The sequence below is a fragment of the Anas platyrhynchos genome, chromosome 8 (assembly GCF_047663525.1).
Source record: "Anas platyrhynchos isolate ZD024472 breed Pekin duck chromosome 8, IASCAAS_PekinDuck_T2T, whole genome shotgun sequence".
NCBI lineage: Eukaryota > Metazoa > Chordata > Aves > Anseriformes > Anatidae > Anas > Anas platyrhynchos.
Genome location: NC_092594.1, coordinates 11,085,197 through 11,099,487, shown reverse-complemented (window position 1 = coordinate 11,099,487; position 14,291 = coordinate 11,085,197). Strand labels below are relative to the sequence as shown.

Genomic DNA, 14,291 nt, shown 5'->3' with positions numbered 1-14,291 from the left:
AGTAACAGTTGTAGGAGAGAAGTCCTTGAGAAAGCACGGAAGGGGACACCCCAAGGCCTCTGGGCACCCCGCTGGGGCCGCTTGGTACCGGGGCGCCGCAGCCCCTTGGGGCTCTGGCAGCCACCTCAGGCAGCCCCCGGGTGAAGCGGAGCGCGGGCTCGGGCGGCTGCTCTCCAGCTGCACCTCAGGCGTGCCCCAGCCCGTCTGAGAACCACTAACGCATGAAACCTAAGGTTATGCTGACTATGGGTCGTGAACTTGAGCGCTGTAAGGGCAACTGATTAAAGCCGTAACCCATTTTACCAGCGCTTTGTTACAGGACGGAGCCGCCACAAGCTCCTCCGCGCAGGAGCTGCCCCGCGAGGGGGCGCCTGAGGGCGGGCGGGCAGCGGGCGGGCGGCAGCCATGATGTCGCATCCTTGCCACCGCCTCCCGGGCCCGAAGTTTGGCGGAGGGGCGGGCCGGGGCGGGCCGGAGGCGGGCCGGGGCAGGGCAGCGGAGCCGCTCCGGCACCACGGGCAGCGCCGTCCTCGCTCGCCCGCGGAATGAGCGGCCCCCGGGCGGCTGCCGCTGCCGCCGCCGCTTCCACTCGGGCTGTGGCGGGAGGCGCGGTGCCCGCGGGGGGAGCGGCGTGAGGCGAGGCGAGAGGCGAGGCGAGGCGGCCCCGGCGCCAGGATGCGGGCGCCCGGCAGCGTCCCCAGGCTCCTGCTGCTGTCCCTGCTGGCCGCCCTGCACCCTGCCCAGGTAGGAGCCGGCCGGGTGCCGCGGCCGACGGGGCTCGGCGGGCCGGGGCGGGGGGGATCGCGGCAGCAGGAGCGGCCCCGGGCTCCCCCGGGGCTCCCCCGGGGCAGGTGCCGAAGCCGCGGCGGTGCGGGTCTGGAGGAGGTGGCTGAGGAGCAGCACCGCGCTGCGCCGCTGAAATCGCCGCGATGGGCTGAACCCGGCGGGCCTGCGGCGCTGCGGGAGCTCACACCTTGCCAGCCGCCTCCTGGTGCCGTGCCGCCTCCTACCCGGCAGGAAAAGTGAGGAGAGGGAGAGGATCGCGGGGCACTGCGGGCAGCCCCCCCGCAGCCCGCTCCGCTGTGCGGGTGAATGTCCCCCCCGCGGCACCGCTCGGGTGCCAGGCAGCCCCGCGAGACAGGGTTTGGCTCTTCTGACAGTTTGCTTTTCCCTTTTAAATAATTGACATAGTCGTATAAAATACGCACGGAATTTCCAACAGCGTGAAAAGGGTATTCCTCCTACGAAAATATAAAGACAGAACTTAATAAGCAATTCGGTGAAAAACAGATTTACAGCTGCAGTAATCATAAGATACGGTGACAACATAAAAGGAGATGATATATGATTAATAACATTAGCTAATAATGAATTATAGCCATCTGATATTAAATAGCAGCTATTTGACAGCATCGCTATCGCTGTGTTCTGCAGAGACTCGTACCAGGCGGGGAACAGGAGTTCCTCAGCTGTGTGAGCCCGAGCACATGGCCACATCGCAATCACAGGTTTCCAGTCATTGCTCTGTCTTCTGGTACACTTAGATCTCTTGCAGGCAAAGAGGCTGCCTGAAGACAGGATAAACACAATTTGTATCACTGTCTATCCACAGAAGAGTAAAACCACTAATGAAGTGGATGACCTTCAGCTGGCAGAATTTTGCTTAGTTTAGGTGTCAGAGATATGCCCCGTAACAACACTGGGAAGAAATGTTCCATCGTAGGTGTCTGTTACCATCGAGCACTGAAAAGCAGGATGCACCACTGGAATGGAACTGCATAAATTATCTCTGAAACTTTGCTTCTAGTCCTTTGTGCTGTGGCACACTGTGCAGAGGGCAGAAAAATGGCCTTTTAGTCATTGCTGTGTGTGACATTTTCAGGGATATTAAAATATTCATTGCAGGCCCTTTTAACTCCGTGAAGAGGTCATGAGCCAGGAGCTCTAAAGTCCTTAAGAATATGTAAAAACAAGAGCCCCTTAATCCAAGTCTGCTTTTTATCAGAGATAAATAGGGTTTTCAGAAATTAAAACAGGAGAACAAATGGTTATTCAGATCCTTGATTAAGATACAGCTCCACTTTAAGCATATGAAAAGGTGCCACATATAGATGACAGATGATAGTTGAGTTTTGTTGATGTATTTCTGTGAAAAATGATGTATGCAAAATGACTACAAGGTCTGTGGGTTTGGTTTTGTTTGTTTGTTTTCAGCAAATAAATACAAGTTATGATTGAAATCACTTTAAAAATGGAAGCAATCCTCAGGTATTTAGCTTACTTTATGCTAAATGGAATAACAATGTTCTGCCCTGCAGGTTTGGAAGCAAATATATTACGTGAAATTAGTATTAGGAAACAATGAGGTGATTATTTCCTTCTTTTACAAATAATTGTGCAACATGCTCATGACTAGACACAACTTTTTAGATGCCCTTGACACACACAAATGAAAATAAATCATGACAGATGTTTCAAAGCATGCCACAGTACATTCCTATTAATGTTCTGCATAATATCTAAGTAATAAAGAAATAATTTCTGTAACTCATCTATTACTTTTAAATATTTCCAAGAAAAAAAATAAGAAAAAAGAAGCTTTGATTTAGAACTAGCTATCACTGACTTTAAAGACTGTTGTCCACAGGCACTCTTACTATGACAGGGGTTTTATGCTAAACTTACTGTGTTATCTACTCATTGTAAAGTATTTAAGTATTGCCATCTTATGGTAATATATGCTAAAAATATGTATAGTTTATTCTTAAATTTCTGGCACATTAAAATTTTATTTCAATTGCAGTAATTTATTGCCCATGTTGTATTTTTATGTCTTTTTTTCTGCTAAGCTTGATGTAGAATATTGACCTGCTCTGGAAATTAGCCTTTAACAAATGGAAGACAGCTCACTAATGATTAATTTTAAATACTCTTAATGCTAATTGTAGAATATCAATTTTAAGACACTTATTAAAATGTCACATCTGTTAATTTGATTCTAATTTTGCTCTGTATTTATACTGAAAAATACAAGGAAATTATTCATTATAATGTGTTTCAGTAAAGTTTTATTTCCAGCAGGATGATTAGATATTCAGCAGGAAGCCAACTATATAAAAAGACTTGGAATATAAAATCTTTCCTTTCTCCTACATGCAAAAGCAGTATCTTGAAAGAATGAACTATTAAGTACTAGGAAATTTCTAAGAGTTACTGCTAGATGGCATCTCTGTGCTGCTTTTCTGCAAGCCTGGAGTTTTCTGAAATGACCTTCATAGTATACAAAGTGGACTTCTTTTGTAAGTGTTATTTTGGTGGCCATCATTTGATCGCTATATCCAAATAACCACAGCAGTATAACCAAGTGAGCATTTTAGAGTAATGTAATGCTGCACCAGACAGGGAACAAGCTCAGCAGGTCTAGATGCTGGTTTTTAAGTTTGATTTTTGAAGATTTAAACCGATCTGAAAATAGGTATTTTTCAATGCAGTCAATAAAATTTATGCCTTTAATTTTTATAATGGTTGTATATCCTACACCTGGTGGGTTTCTATTCTTTGAACTTTGCCAAAAGAAGTGTTTCAAAGGAAGACTGGTGGGTCCAGTCCCAAACAGGAGCTATGTGTAGTATCATTAAGGACAGTTGCAAAAAGCATCTGTTGTCTATGTTCATTGCTTGCGATAATAGGACCTTTGGGAGCATTAACATAAAAAAAAAAAAAAAAAAACAAATTTGAAAAGTTAACTGTTTTTGAGTGCATTCGTACCTTCTGCAGTTTGATCTTTGGAACAGCCATGTTTCTAGATTTCAAAAATCCACAATTTTCACACATCAGCAGACTACGCAACTAGCTGCTAAAATCCTTCTTTTTCCCAGAGACCAACAGAACTTGTTTGTAGGAAGAGTGCATTACTTTAACGCTGCTTCAGAGTATAAGCTAATTCATCTCTACTGTGAGAGTGTATAACAAGGATATTATGTACAAACAAGGGTTACCGTAATACACAATTTTTGTTGGAAATACTGAGTCATAGTACTATAATACAGCACAAAATTGTGTGGAAATCTCATTATCTTTTTGGAAATTAATTGACACTGTTTTCCACAGTATTAGTCATTAGTCAATATGAAAATCGTATAGAATTATTTAACCTACAGGATTTAAGAATGCTCTAAATAAAGAATTGCTGAATATATATGGTCAACTCTTGCCTTAACATTTCTGAGCAACGTGATTCAAAACCCAGTGAAGAGCAGTCCAGAGCTGTCTGTGTCCTGTGTCTTCTCCCAGATACGTTACTCTCAGTCCAGTAACTTCAGTCAATGGGTAACAGTTTGCAGAAATGCAGTTTAATAGCTGTCGAAACAACACCCAGCTATAACTCTAAAAATGTGTTTCTAGTTGCCTACAGATTGAGAAATTATAAATTTCCAGTTCAAATCCTTGCAATTCGTAAGAGACCTATTAAGAAATGAACAGGAAATCCTCAGAGAAGCCCCAGTTTACTTTGGGCACTGAAATACCCTTTTTCAATACTTTAGTATGACACAAATGCTTCAGGGCATCACTTCAGCGTTCTTACTGGATCTTCACTGAAAACCAAGTAAAATTTAAAAATCCTTGTGTAAATCTTTGCAGCAATAGTATTTTGAAGACCATCTTTCACCAGAACGTCAATCTATTGTACTGCTTCACTTCACAGGGCAGTAGATTTCTTGTCTAAGATGAAATTGAGAGAAGTGAGGACTTTGTGTGCCTGGGTTTAAATACAGAACTCTTTCCACAAAGGAGAATGCCAGCATGCAGGAACACATAGATAGCTTTGCAGATAGAAAAACATTCAAGAGTTAGATGTTTTTATGTACTTCAAGAATGCCCAAAGAAGATCAAAGAGCTTATGTTGTACTTGTTTAGCATAATGAGGTCATGTGTACTACTTTCCACATGGTCAGCTAATAAATGTGCACTTGGTGCACCTGCAGAACAGAACAATTTGCTGTTCACCTGATCTGACCGTCATTTTTCAAAAAAATCTTTTTCAAAATATGACAGCTCCGAATCTGCCTCCTTCAGCTTTTTTTTACTGACTTTTTATTTTTCTAAGAGGTAACGATCTTAATGTGTTCACAAGGGGATCTCTTAAGAACCCTTGAAGTGCACAACATCAATCTTCATATACTTAGTCTTGGCATTAATGATGTTTTTGGTAAGTTTGCTAAGAAGAAAAAATGGATGATAAATATCTTAGCCATTCCTTTATTCAGTCAACTGGGAATTTTTCCTAATACTAGAAAGAAATACGTTTTCTAGAGGACATAACTCCTCTTACTTCAGTACTAAATTATCTTTACCAGCCATTCAGAAAGTCGATTCTTCTGTTCATCATATTTGCTCTGGGACACACTGCCTATTAACTGCAAAGAATGGCACATCTTATCCAAGAAGTAAGAATATTAGTAAAACAAAAGTGCAAAGGTGTACAACTTTGCGGAGAACTCTTATTCAGAAATTGATAAAAAGTTACAACTTTAACAATTCTGATTATGACACATTATTTATCTGAAGGACACTGATCCACCACTGATGGCCACTTGATACCTTTCACAGGCTGAGATAAAATTAATTCAAAATGAAGGAATCCAGCATGACAAGTTAAGGGAGCATTTGCCTCTGGGAATTTAAAATTCACATTACAATGTCTGGGTGATGGTGAAGCCTAGGACAATTCTTAGATTGTTTCTTAAAGTTGAGCACAGTGTTGAGAGATGTATCTCAGAAAAAAAGGAGTGAACTCGGATGTTACCTGTTATGTCGGAACATAGAGAAATCAGAGACACTTCACTCCGAGCATGGACTGCAGCTTCAGTTATTTTCATTAAGTGGTTCCAATCTTAAAGGTAATTGCACTCCTATCAGCAGCATAATTTATCAGAACACTTGAAACTATTTCCAAAATGTTACTATTTTTAGTGTCTTTGTTTTATTCCTGTCATTAAAGGTGTTTAAGGTCTAACCTTGGTTTATCTGAAATTAGAGAATTCATGTCTCTGCCTGAAAGGACACCAGAATGCTAAATTATAAGGCCCTTTGTTACTGTGTCCTGCTTTTATTACTCACTTCTCAGTATTTTTAAACTTGTTTTGTGGCAAACTGGACTACTGGCCAGCAGATAACTTGTTTAATATGCAAATAAAAGAGGCGTGTAACCTTATTTACAGTAACACAGATTATTTTATCCCTGTTGGGAGCAGTTCTAAAAGATTTTTTATTAACAGGGAAATACCGTGTGTTGTATGTGCCGGACAAAGGAAATCGTTACCATTTGTCTAGCTAGCTCTGTGTAGACTAAAACTAAATGACCCGTAGCCTTCATTTTTACTGACCACCTTCTAGAAATAGTTTCCTAATATTTTTTCTCACAATACGAGTGATTCATATTAATGAACTCAACATACCACGCAACTTCCATACTTAGAGGAGGTGACAGTGAACACAAAATGTTGGTGGTATAAGCAGTTAACATTAAGGACAGAACTCTGTTAATGATGTATAGGGTATAGGTATATAGGGTATACCCAGCAATTTGATTCCTTGAAGTTTCATTGTGGTATCACACGTACTATATGCTTTTCCATACCGTCCTATACCCTCTTCAATTTCATGACAGAAGCTGACCTATCACAAAAGCAAAAGAAACAGCCAGGCATATTTGTCATAACTCACTAAACAATCATAACTTGGAACTTCAGTTATAGCCAAAAGGAGGCTGCATAGGAAATACCAGGCCTGCAGGTAGGAATTTTGTAAACTCTTACCTAGCTGCTTCTGTATGCACTTTATGTACTTTTTTTTTTCCCCACAGAAAATAAAAATGTAATATGAAATTATTCACAAAACATCCAGTATTTATTAAAACTTCTTCCTCAAGAAAAAAAATAAAATAATTTTAATATTCTGACCCCCTTCTGAGCCTTTCTCACTTAAATTAAACCACTTCAAGCAGCCCCAAATAACACAAATGTAATTTTTTCATCCTTCAGTTCCTTCAAGAACAAAGTCATCTGCCTGCTGCACTGCCATCTAAACAAACAAATCCTTGCAACTGTGGAATGCAGATTTAATCTTTTTATTCCTTCTATTTATTACTTCACTGAAGAACGTATGTTCATCAGCAGAACAATAGCTTAAGCAAATGCTGGAAGCAAGTAACCCACTTCACTCCTGTGGTTTGGGGAAATACTGTTAACATCCTCCTGCAGCTGTTAAGTAACTCATAAGGGAAGGGGAACAGGTAGAACAAGTGGAAAAGATTCTGTTCAGAGGACTGCATCTTCGTGAGCTCTACAATTAAGTGCCTATCACTACATTGTAAATAATGTTAAACTATTGGTGCATGTTATTAAAAAATGCAGTTTAAAGATATTTTAATGAACCCATTGCTTTTTTGTTTGTTTGTTTGTTTGTTTAGAACTCCTGCTTTAGGAAAATACTATAAAATGTGTTTCAGTGTATTGCTTTCAAGGTGATAACTAAGCATTTAAATCATTTTCCACATCCGAAATTGTAAATGCTATTTGAGTTTGGCCATTAGTCTTAAAATTGGTTTTATAGATATACAAACTTCAATGTATTTAGAATATATTACTACGTCATTATTTACTCAAATTAAACTGTTCTGTGCAAGTCCCAGCCTCAGTACTGCAATTATTTTTTTCTTATTCATTTTTCCATATAGCCTTTTACACAGTATTCTAACAAATCCACCTTCTAATAAGATTCTGAGCATTTTCAATATACGGTATTGAGACTTTTCCAAGAAAATACGAAGTAAACAGTGTAGCTGTAACACCAAGATACTTTACCAAGAAACAAACAATTCACGGAGTACAGACTGCGATTCCAACAACTGCATTAGCTTTCTCAGATTAGATGTAATTTTGTAGTGAAACTTACCTGCTTTTCAATGTGAGCTATCAGTAATTTGCTTTCATTTTTGGCTGGTCTGGGTCCAAGTGAACCAGATCTGAAGTGAACCCCCTGAACTGAATAGGCATTTCATTGTTCTTATTTTGTAGAGGTAAAGATAGCCCATTAGTTGTAGCTTAGTGGCAGATCATTATTTTCAAATTATCTATTGTTAACATCATTGAATCCAAGTTCTTAAGAGCTGAAGTTCCCCAGCAACACCACACCACCACACTGCAAATTGCCCCAGGCCCAGCATCACCTCCTGACCCATCCCTGTTCCACCTCTGCTTCACCAAACTCATCAGACCTTTCACTGTCCATTTTAAGGCACTAAATCTACACAGCACTGCCCTTTTTAGAAGGGAGATATGGTCTTCTTTTTCACTATTCTGCACTATTCTCAACTTTTTAATAATTCTAAAGATACACAGGATCGTACTTATGACATTCATTCTGTTTGCATGGTCATAAAATTTCCAGAGGCTATGGCATGTGAGCTTGGCAGAAAAATTACAAAGAAATTGTCTTAAAGGCAAGATCTCTCTTACATATCATAATTTACTAAGCCATGTAATGCTGGAGGGTGTTTTTTTCCTATTTTTTTTTGTTTTGTTCTTTGCTTTTCTTCTTTTCTTGCATATTAGCAAGAGCTGGCTAATTCTTCAACCTTGCCACTGCAAGAGTACATATATAGTACTTGTACTAAACATGACCACAGATCCTGCTGTCCTCTAGTTTCTACAGTAAAGGTCCTTTCAGCTCTGTGCCCTGAAGGTAAGTATCTTAACTTTTGAGTGTGATATGAATTATCATATAGATGATGGTATGAAAAATTCAGGTGACTGGTTTGCCTTTATAATGAGATTTCAGATCAATATTATTTGCTGTCATTGCAGGTATTTATGCCTGAGATGCATATCAGGCAGAGTAACGAACAAGATCCTTCCCAAGCATAAAGTAGGGAACTTTTCATATCTAATAGGTAATTCAGATCAGGAGAAATCAACGACCAAGTCTGGTATCCTATTACAAAAGTCACATAAGCTCAGACATGACAAAAAGCTTCAACTAAATTAATAAAGAAAAAAATGTTATTAAGTAATAATCACATTAGTCTATCATTAAGATTACTGCAGAAATGAATGGCAAAAAAAAAAAAAAAAAGTCAACAAAATCAGAACTGCTAAGCTCTGACATTCCTGGAGAACTGTGACCTTGTGCATTATTTACAACACTCCCTGCACAAATAGTCCTCAAACTGACAACAAATGGAGAGCTTGTTGGAAACACCTTATTCAGAGAAAAGATTTCTGCAAAATAGAGTTGAGTCTGACACCTCAGCTTAGCCAAGGAATTATTTTAAAATATAAGTTTCATTGTTCAAAGAATGTTCAAAATTGTGGTTGTTGGCTTCTAGGTAAAATTACATGTCCTATGGAATCAGCATCATTCAATATACTTTTCTTTTGAATTACCCTTCCTAATACACACATTGATTTACTTTTTAAATCAGTGTCTATTATTCAGATACACAAAAAACCTTGTTCAAAGTGTCAGTTACAACGTTATATTCACTTTATTCAGTTTGGGCATCGTTGCTATTCTGGTAACTGATTTATATTGAACAGCAGTTACTCAACGTGCTTTCAGACCAGTAACTTTGCTTTTGTGGGTGTCACCAGGAAATAGTTTGTGGAATTCTGCACTGGGCAAAAAGAAACCCCTGCAGAAGTCTCTGATACAACCACTGTACAAGAAGCGACTAGGCAATAGTGAGAGCCTTGAACTTTTGGGGGAAATGAAAGAAGGATCTTGATGTAATACTGGCAGTAGCTGTAGTATTCGGATTTACTAAGCTTTAGATTTGACAAGTCAGAAAGCTACACTAATGGTAAGGTTCACCTCTGTTGTGTATACAGAAGAAAAAAATTAACAGATGCTACTGGTATTCAGATTATATCCACAGGTGACTGTCAAAAATAAAATAAATTGCTCTTGCTTATAGCTCTCTTCCATTTAGAAATGAGATTTATTTAGGAGTATGCAGTTGAAGCTATATCTCTATATGTTTATTTCTAAACAATTTTGAATGATTCATTCAACTTTGAAAACTCCCTTTTTTTACTAACATTCCTATAAAATCTTGAGCTAAAAAAAAGATCTTAGATTTCTTACTGAACATTCTGACTCATTCAATAGAAGATAATTCTGACACACACCAGAAGTAGGAAATCAGTATTAAGACTTGGAATCCATCTCCTGGCTAGTATCTGAGGGATAAACCCTGTTCTTTTTAATACCCACAGGTATGATGTTTAACATGCCTTTCAGCAGCTACACTTTAAATTCAATCTGGTGCTCCATCAAAAAAATATTTTTTTTTTATTTGTGAGGGTGATCAAATACTGGAACAGGCTGTCCAGGAAGGCTGTGGAGTCACCATCCTTGAAGATGTCCATCCTGACTGGACAGAGCCCTGAGCAACCTGCTCTAGCTGACCATGCTCTAGACAACATCCAGAGGTGCCTTCCTAACAGCAAGGCTTTGATTCCTGTGAGAGGCTGGATGCCGCAGAAATGAAGATGTAAGGTTAAGCAGGTTAAGTTACTGAGTTCATCTCCATGCAGTGGAAATGAACAACCAGTTAATGTTTTCTCAAATGCTTCCACAAATCGGTTTCCAAATGAATGTAACAATAGTGGTAGATAATAAAAAATAAAAATAAAAATAAAAATAAATTAATAATAAAAATAATAATAATAAAATAAGATAAAATCCTGATATGACCTAACTGCCCAATTCTTCTGTTAAATAGAAACAGTCATTTTTTTTCTCTTTGGGGATTTTCCTGAAGCACATGCAATTAAGTACTGTCTAATGCTTACTTTCTCCTTCTCATTAACATTCTTGGACATAAAACATTTGTACTGTGTGATTTGACTGTTTTAATTGACCCTAACTCTTAAGCACTAATGTTATCTTTTCACTTGCTAATTATTTTCGCTCTCTCCAGAAATTAGTCTCTTAGGCAATATTTTTCTTGTTAAAATATCATTGTTTTCTTATCCACTGTCGTGTATTTCAGTTAAGGTTCTGAAGACTTGCCATATCATCTCATCTTTGGTTTCCCAAACATTCATAGTTTTTAGGAATATAAACTACTACTACAAGTGATATCCTTCTTTTCTATCTTTTTTTTTTCTTCTTCTTCTGTGCAAAATATGCTATTATTAGTTAATTTCATACCAAAGCCCTTAGTTTTCTCCTTTCTTCACCTTTCAGAATGCTGTTATACTCCTTGTTTGCAATCTTGGAATGTTTTCTGACCAGCCGTGTTCCTTATAAGCCCTTTTAGCTGCTAAGCATTTGCTTCTGCTATATTCAGTTGCCTTCAAAGGATGGCCTCATTGTCTAGGAATCTTTTTGATCTTTTTCAGTTTTAGGAGACCCCTAAGCATTTTGTTAAGTTTTGACAAATTCCTCCAGTTGTCTCCAAGTCACTTAATGTGCTTAATTTATTTAATAAATTTATTTTAATAAAAATTAAAACCAAATCTTCTGAGCTACATGTAAGTGCAGCTAAGAAAGACATCCCAAGATGTCAAGAATTCATGTTGATTCTGGTTCATGCACCATCCTTGTCTAATTTTACTTAAAAAGGACAAAACAGACTGATCTGATAACTTGTTCCTTGGACTGGAAGGACATTCAGCTATCCTTGCAAGGGCATGTATCCAAACTCTGAAACTGTTACTCCAATTAATATCAGTTAAACTAAAATGTCTCATGACAGGCGGGGTATCGCTGCCCCCAATATATATATTTGTTGCTGTGAGGAGGCCATGCTTTAACACAAGCCTGCTTAAAATAGCAGTGACCGTAGGAGGAGGAACTTATGATCAGCATACCCACCACCACCCGTTTAAACACGAGCTTAACAAATGTCTTAAATAATCTCCTTAATTATTTTAAATAGTGCTTAGGGTGCCACCAAAGGATTGACTTGCTCATTGATCAGTCAGAGACGACCTGGCCTGTGAGCAATGAGACATCTTTGCAGCTCCCCTCAGGTTTGTCACCCACTGAAACCAAGGTCCAAGGGCAGCCTGCTGAAATGCCCGTAACTGGTCCAATGTGGCACTGTAGCCATAGCACATACCCAAGGCTCACAGCTTGCAAGCACTCTCAAAAACCCAAGCTTAGGAAGTCAGTTTAGCAGAAAAATGCATTCAAACACTTCTTTGCTACTTCAGTTGTCACATGGCACATAGAAATTTTTTCTTCTGAAGCATGTTGTTGGAACAATGCCTGCATTATAAATGCCAAATATATGAGATATCTGACTATCCTATAGGGCAGACTACAAGATCAATCTTAAATAGCAGGCTGTGATGCAGTGATAGCTGGTGATGGGAAGAAGGATGGCGGGTATAAGTGAGCACACTGTTCTGAACAGTGGGCACACTGTGAAAAAGGCACTAAGTACACTGAACAGTGGAAAGAATAGTCCTGCCAAATGACATAGTGTGAGATTAAAGTAAATAATTCTGCTGGAAACACTGAAATTTTAAGTATCTGAAAAAACATATCTTCAGGACTGTTTTGTCTTTCATAAAGGTACTCATCTATTAATAAAAGAGCATGTTAAAAATAGGTCTATACAGTACCAAAGTAAATTGGAACTGGGATTTATTTAATTTAAAAATACATTACTGTTTGGCCAGCAAATAGCCACAGCAGCAAAGCTAGGTTCACTTCTCACTTCCAGATCAATCAATCCTGAGTTAGAATATGTTACTGTGTCTATTACTAGTCAGCCAGCCCATGCCCATCAAAGATGATCTCCTACTGGACGAGCACATCAGTGCAAGATGCCTATAAAAGAAAATGAGGATGAACAAGATGAAGTGATTCAATGTTTTCCTTTCCTAATGCAGTGTCCACAGTAGATAGGAAGAAAACCAGAAATAAAATCTTCCACAAATACTCATTCCAGTTTTAAACAAGCATAGCTTAAAAATATTTGTGCTCCTTTTTTAGCAAGCAAAATTAATGACAGAGGAGAATGTTATGTGAATATTGTAAAATATTTTTGACAACAAGTTTATAATTTGTACTTGCATATGTACAGTTTTGCCTGCTCATTAAAGAAATATCAATACATTTTATGGCTTATCAACCCAGAGTAACTCAAACTTTAGTATTCAGATTTGTGAATTATTCATAGAAGCTACACATCAGGAACTATTTATGGAAATGTTGCTGAAAATAGTACTCTATGTTTAGACTGACTCTAGTTAAAAAGGAAGCTAATTTTGTTAAATTGTTTAGATCACAGTATCTTTATATTTATTTTGAGTATATAGTGCAGTCTATTTTTAACTCTGCTGGCAGTGTGTTTCTCAGCACTTCTTAGAAGCCTATGATACAACAACACTTCTACTACTGCAATTTTTATTTCCCAGTTATTCATACTCAGGTATTGAGTATAAATACTCAATATTCCCTACTACTGTTTGTAGCAGAACCACCCAAAGTTTATGTGGAAACAATTACCTCTCTCTCATTCCACTATCTAACGTTTCAAAATCAGAACCTGTAAGTATCACTTAAGTAACACTTACAAAGCAATATCTGTTTTTACTCACTGCTGGGAAGGGAAATGTATTCTCCTAAAGTTCTTGCTAAAAAGTATTTCCATACCATTATGGCAGACAGCAGAGAAAATAGGCAAGGGGTCTCTGACTCATTGCGTAGACTCGAGGATAAAAAGGGATAGAAAAGGTACAGTCACTGAAACCTTGCAGGAAAATATCAAGTACTATTCAGTGGCAGGGAAGAGTGAAAGAGTAAGGGGTAACTGCTTTTTCTTCAAAATATATCTGAGAAGTGTGTCAGAAAACAAACAAAGCAAGGAACAAGCTACAATCTATTTGAAATAGAACCTTACACAGTATGATTTACAGCTGCTCCCAAGTTTTTATCATTCTCTTTAGCCATCACTTTAAAGTAGCTTGCAACAAGGAAAAAAATGGTCTTTCCTGCTACTTTTATACTTTCACGCAATAGTAGACTTTGAAGTCATTTATTCAAACCTTTAAATAATGTGCACAATTACATAAATACGTTTACAAGGATAAGTGGAAATAATTAGCTGCTTAAATTTAATTTTTTTTCACTTTTATTTGCTTATTTTTTTCTTCTTTAATTATATAGATCTTTGAATGAAGTGTCTATACAGATAGATAGCTGGATATTCATGAACAGAAGGAAAAAAGTCTCATTAGGTGTTGTCATAAATGAAAACACTACTTTAAGAT

At 38.5% G+C, this 14,291-nt stretch overlaps 1 protein-coding gene across 1 annotated transcript in view; it reads left to right on the top strand.

The window, feature by feature from the left end:
* Positions 1-573: 573 nt before the first annotated feature.
* Positions 574-14,291, top strand: part of OLFM3 (olfactomedin 3) — a 58,831-nt gene continuing 45,113 nt past the window's right edge. Inside the window, exon 1 of the mRNA XM_027462699.3 lies at positions 574-744. Within this exon, the coding sequence (XP_027318500.1) occupies positions 676-744 (69 nt within the window). The 5' untranslated portion in view covers positions 574-675. The remainder of the gene's footprint in view (positions 745-14,291) is intronic.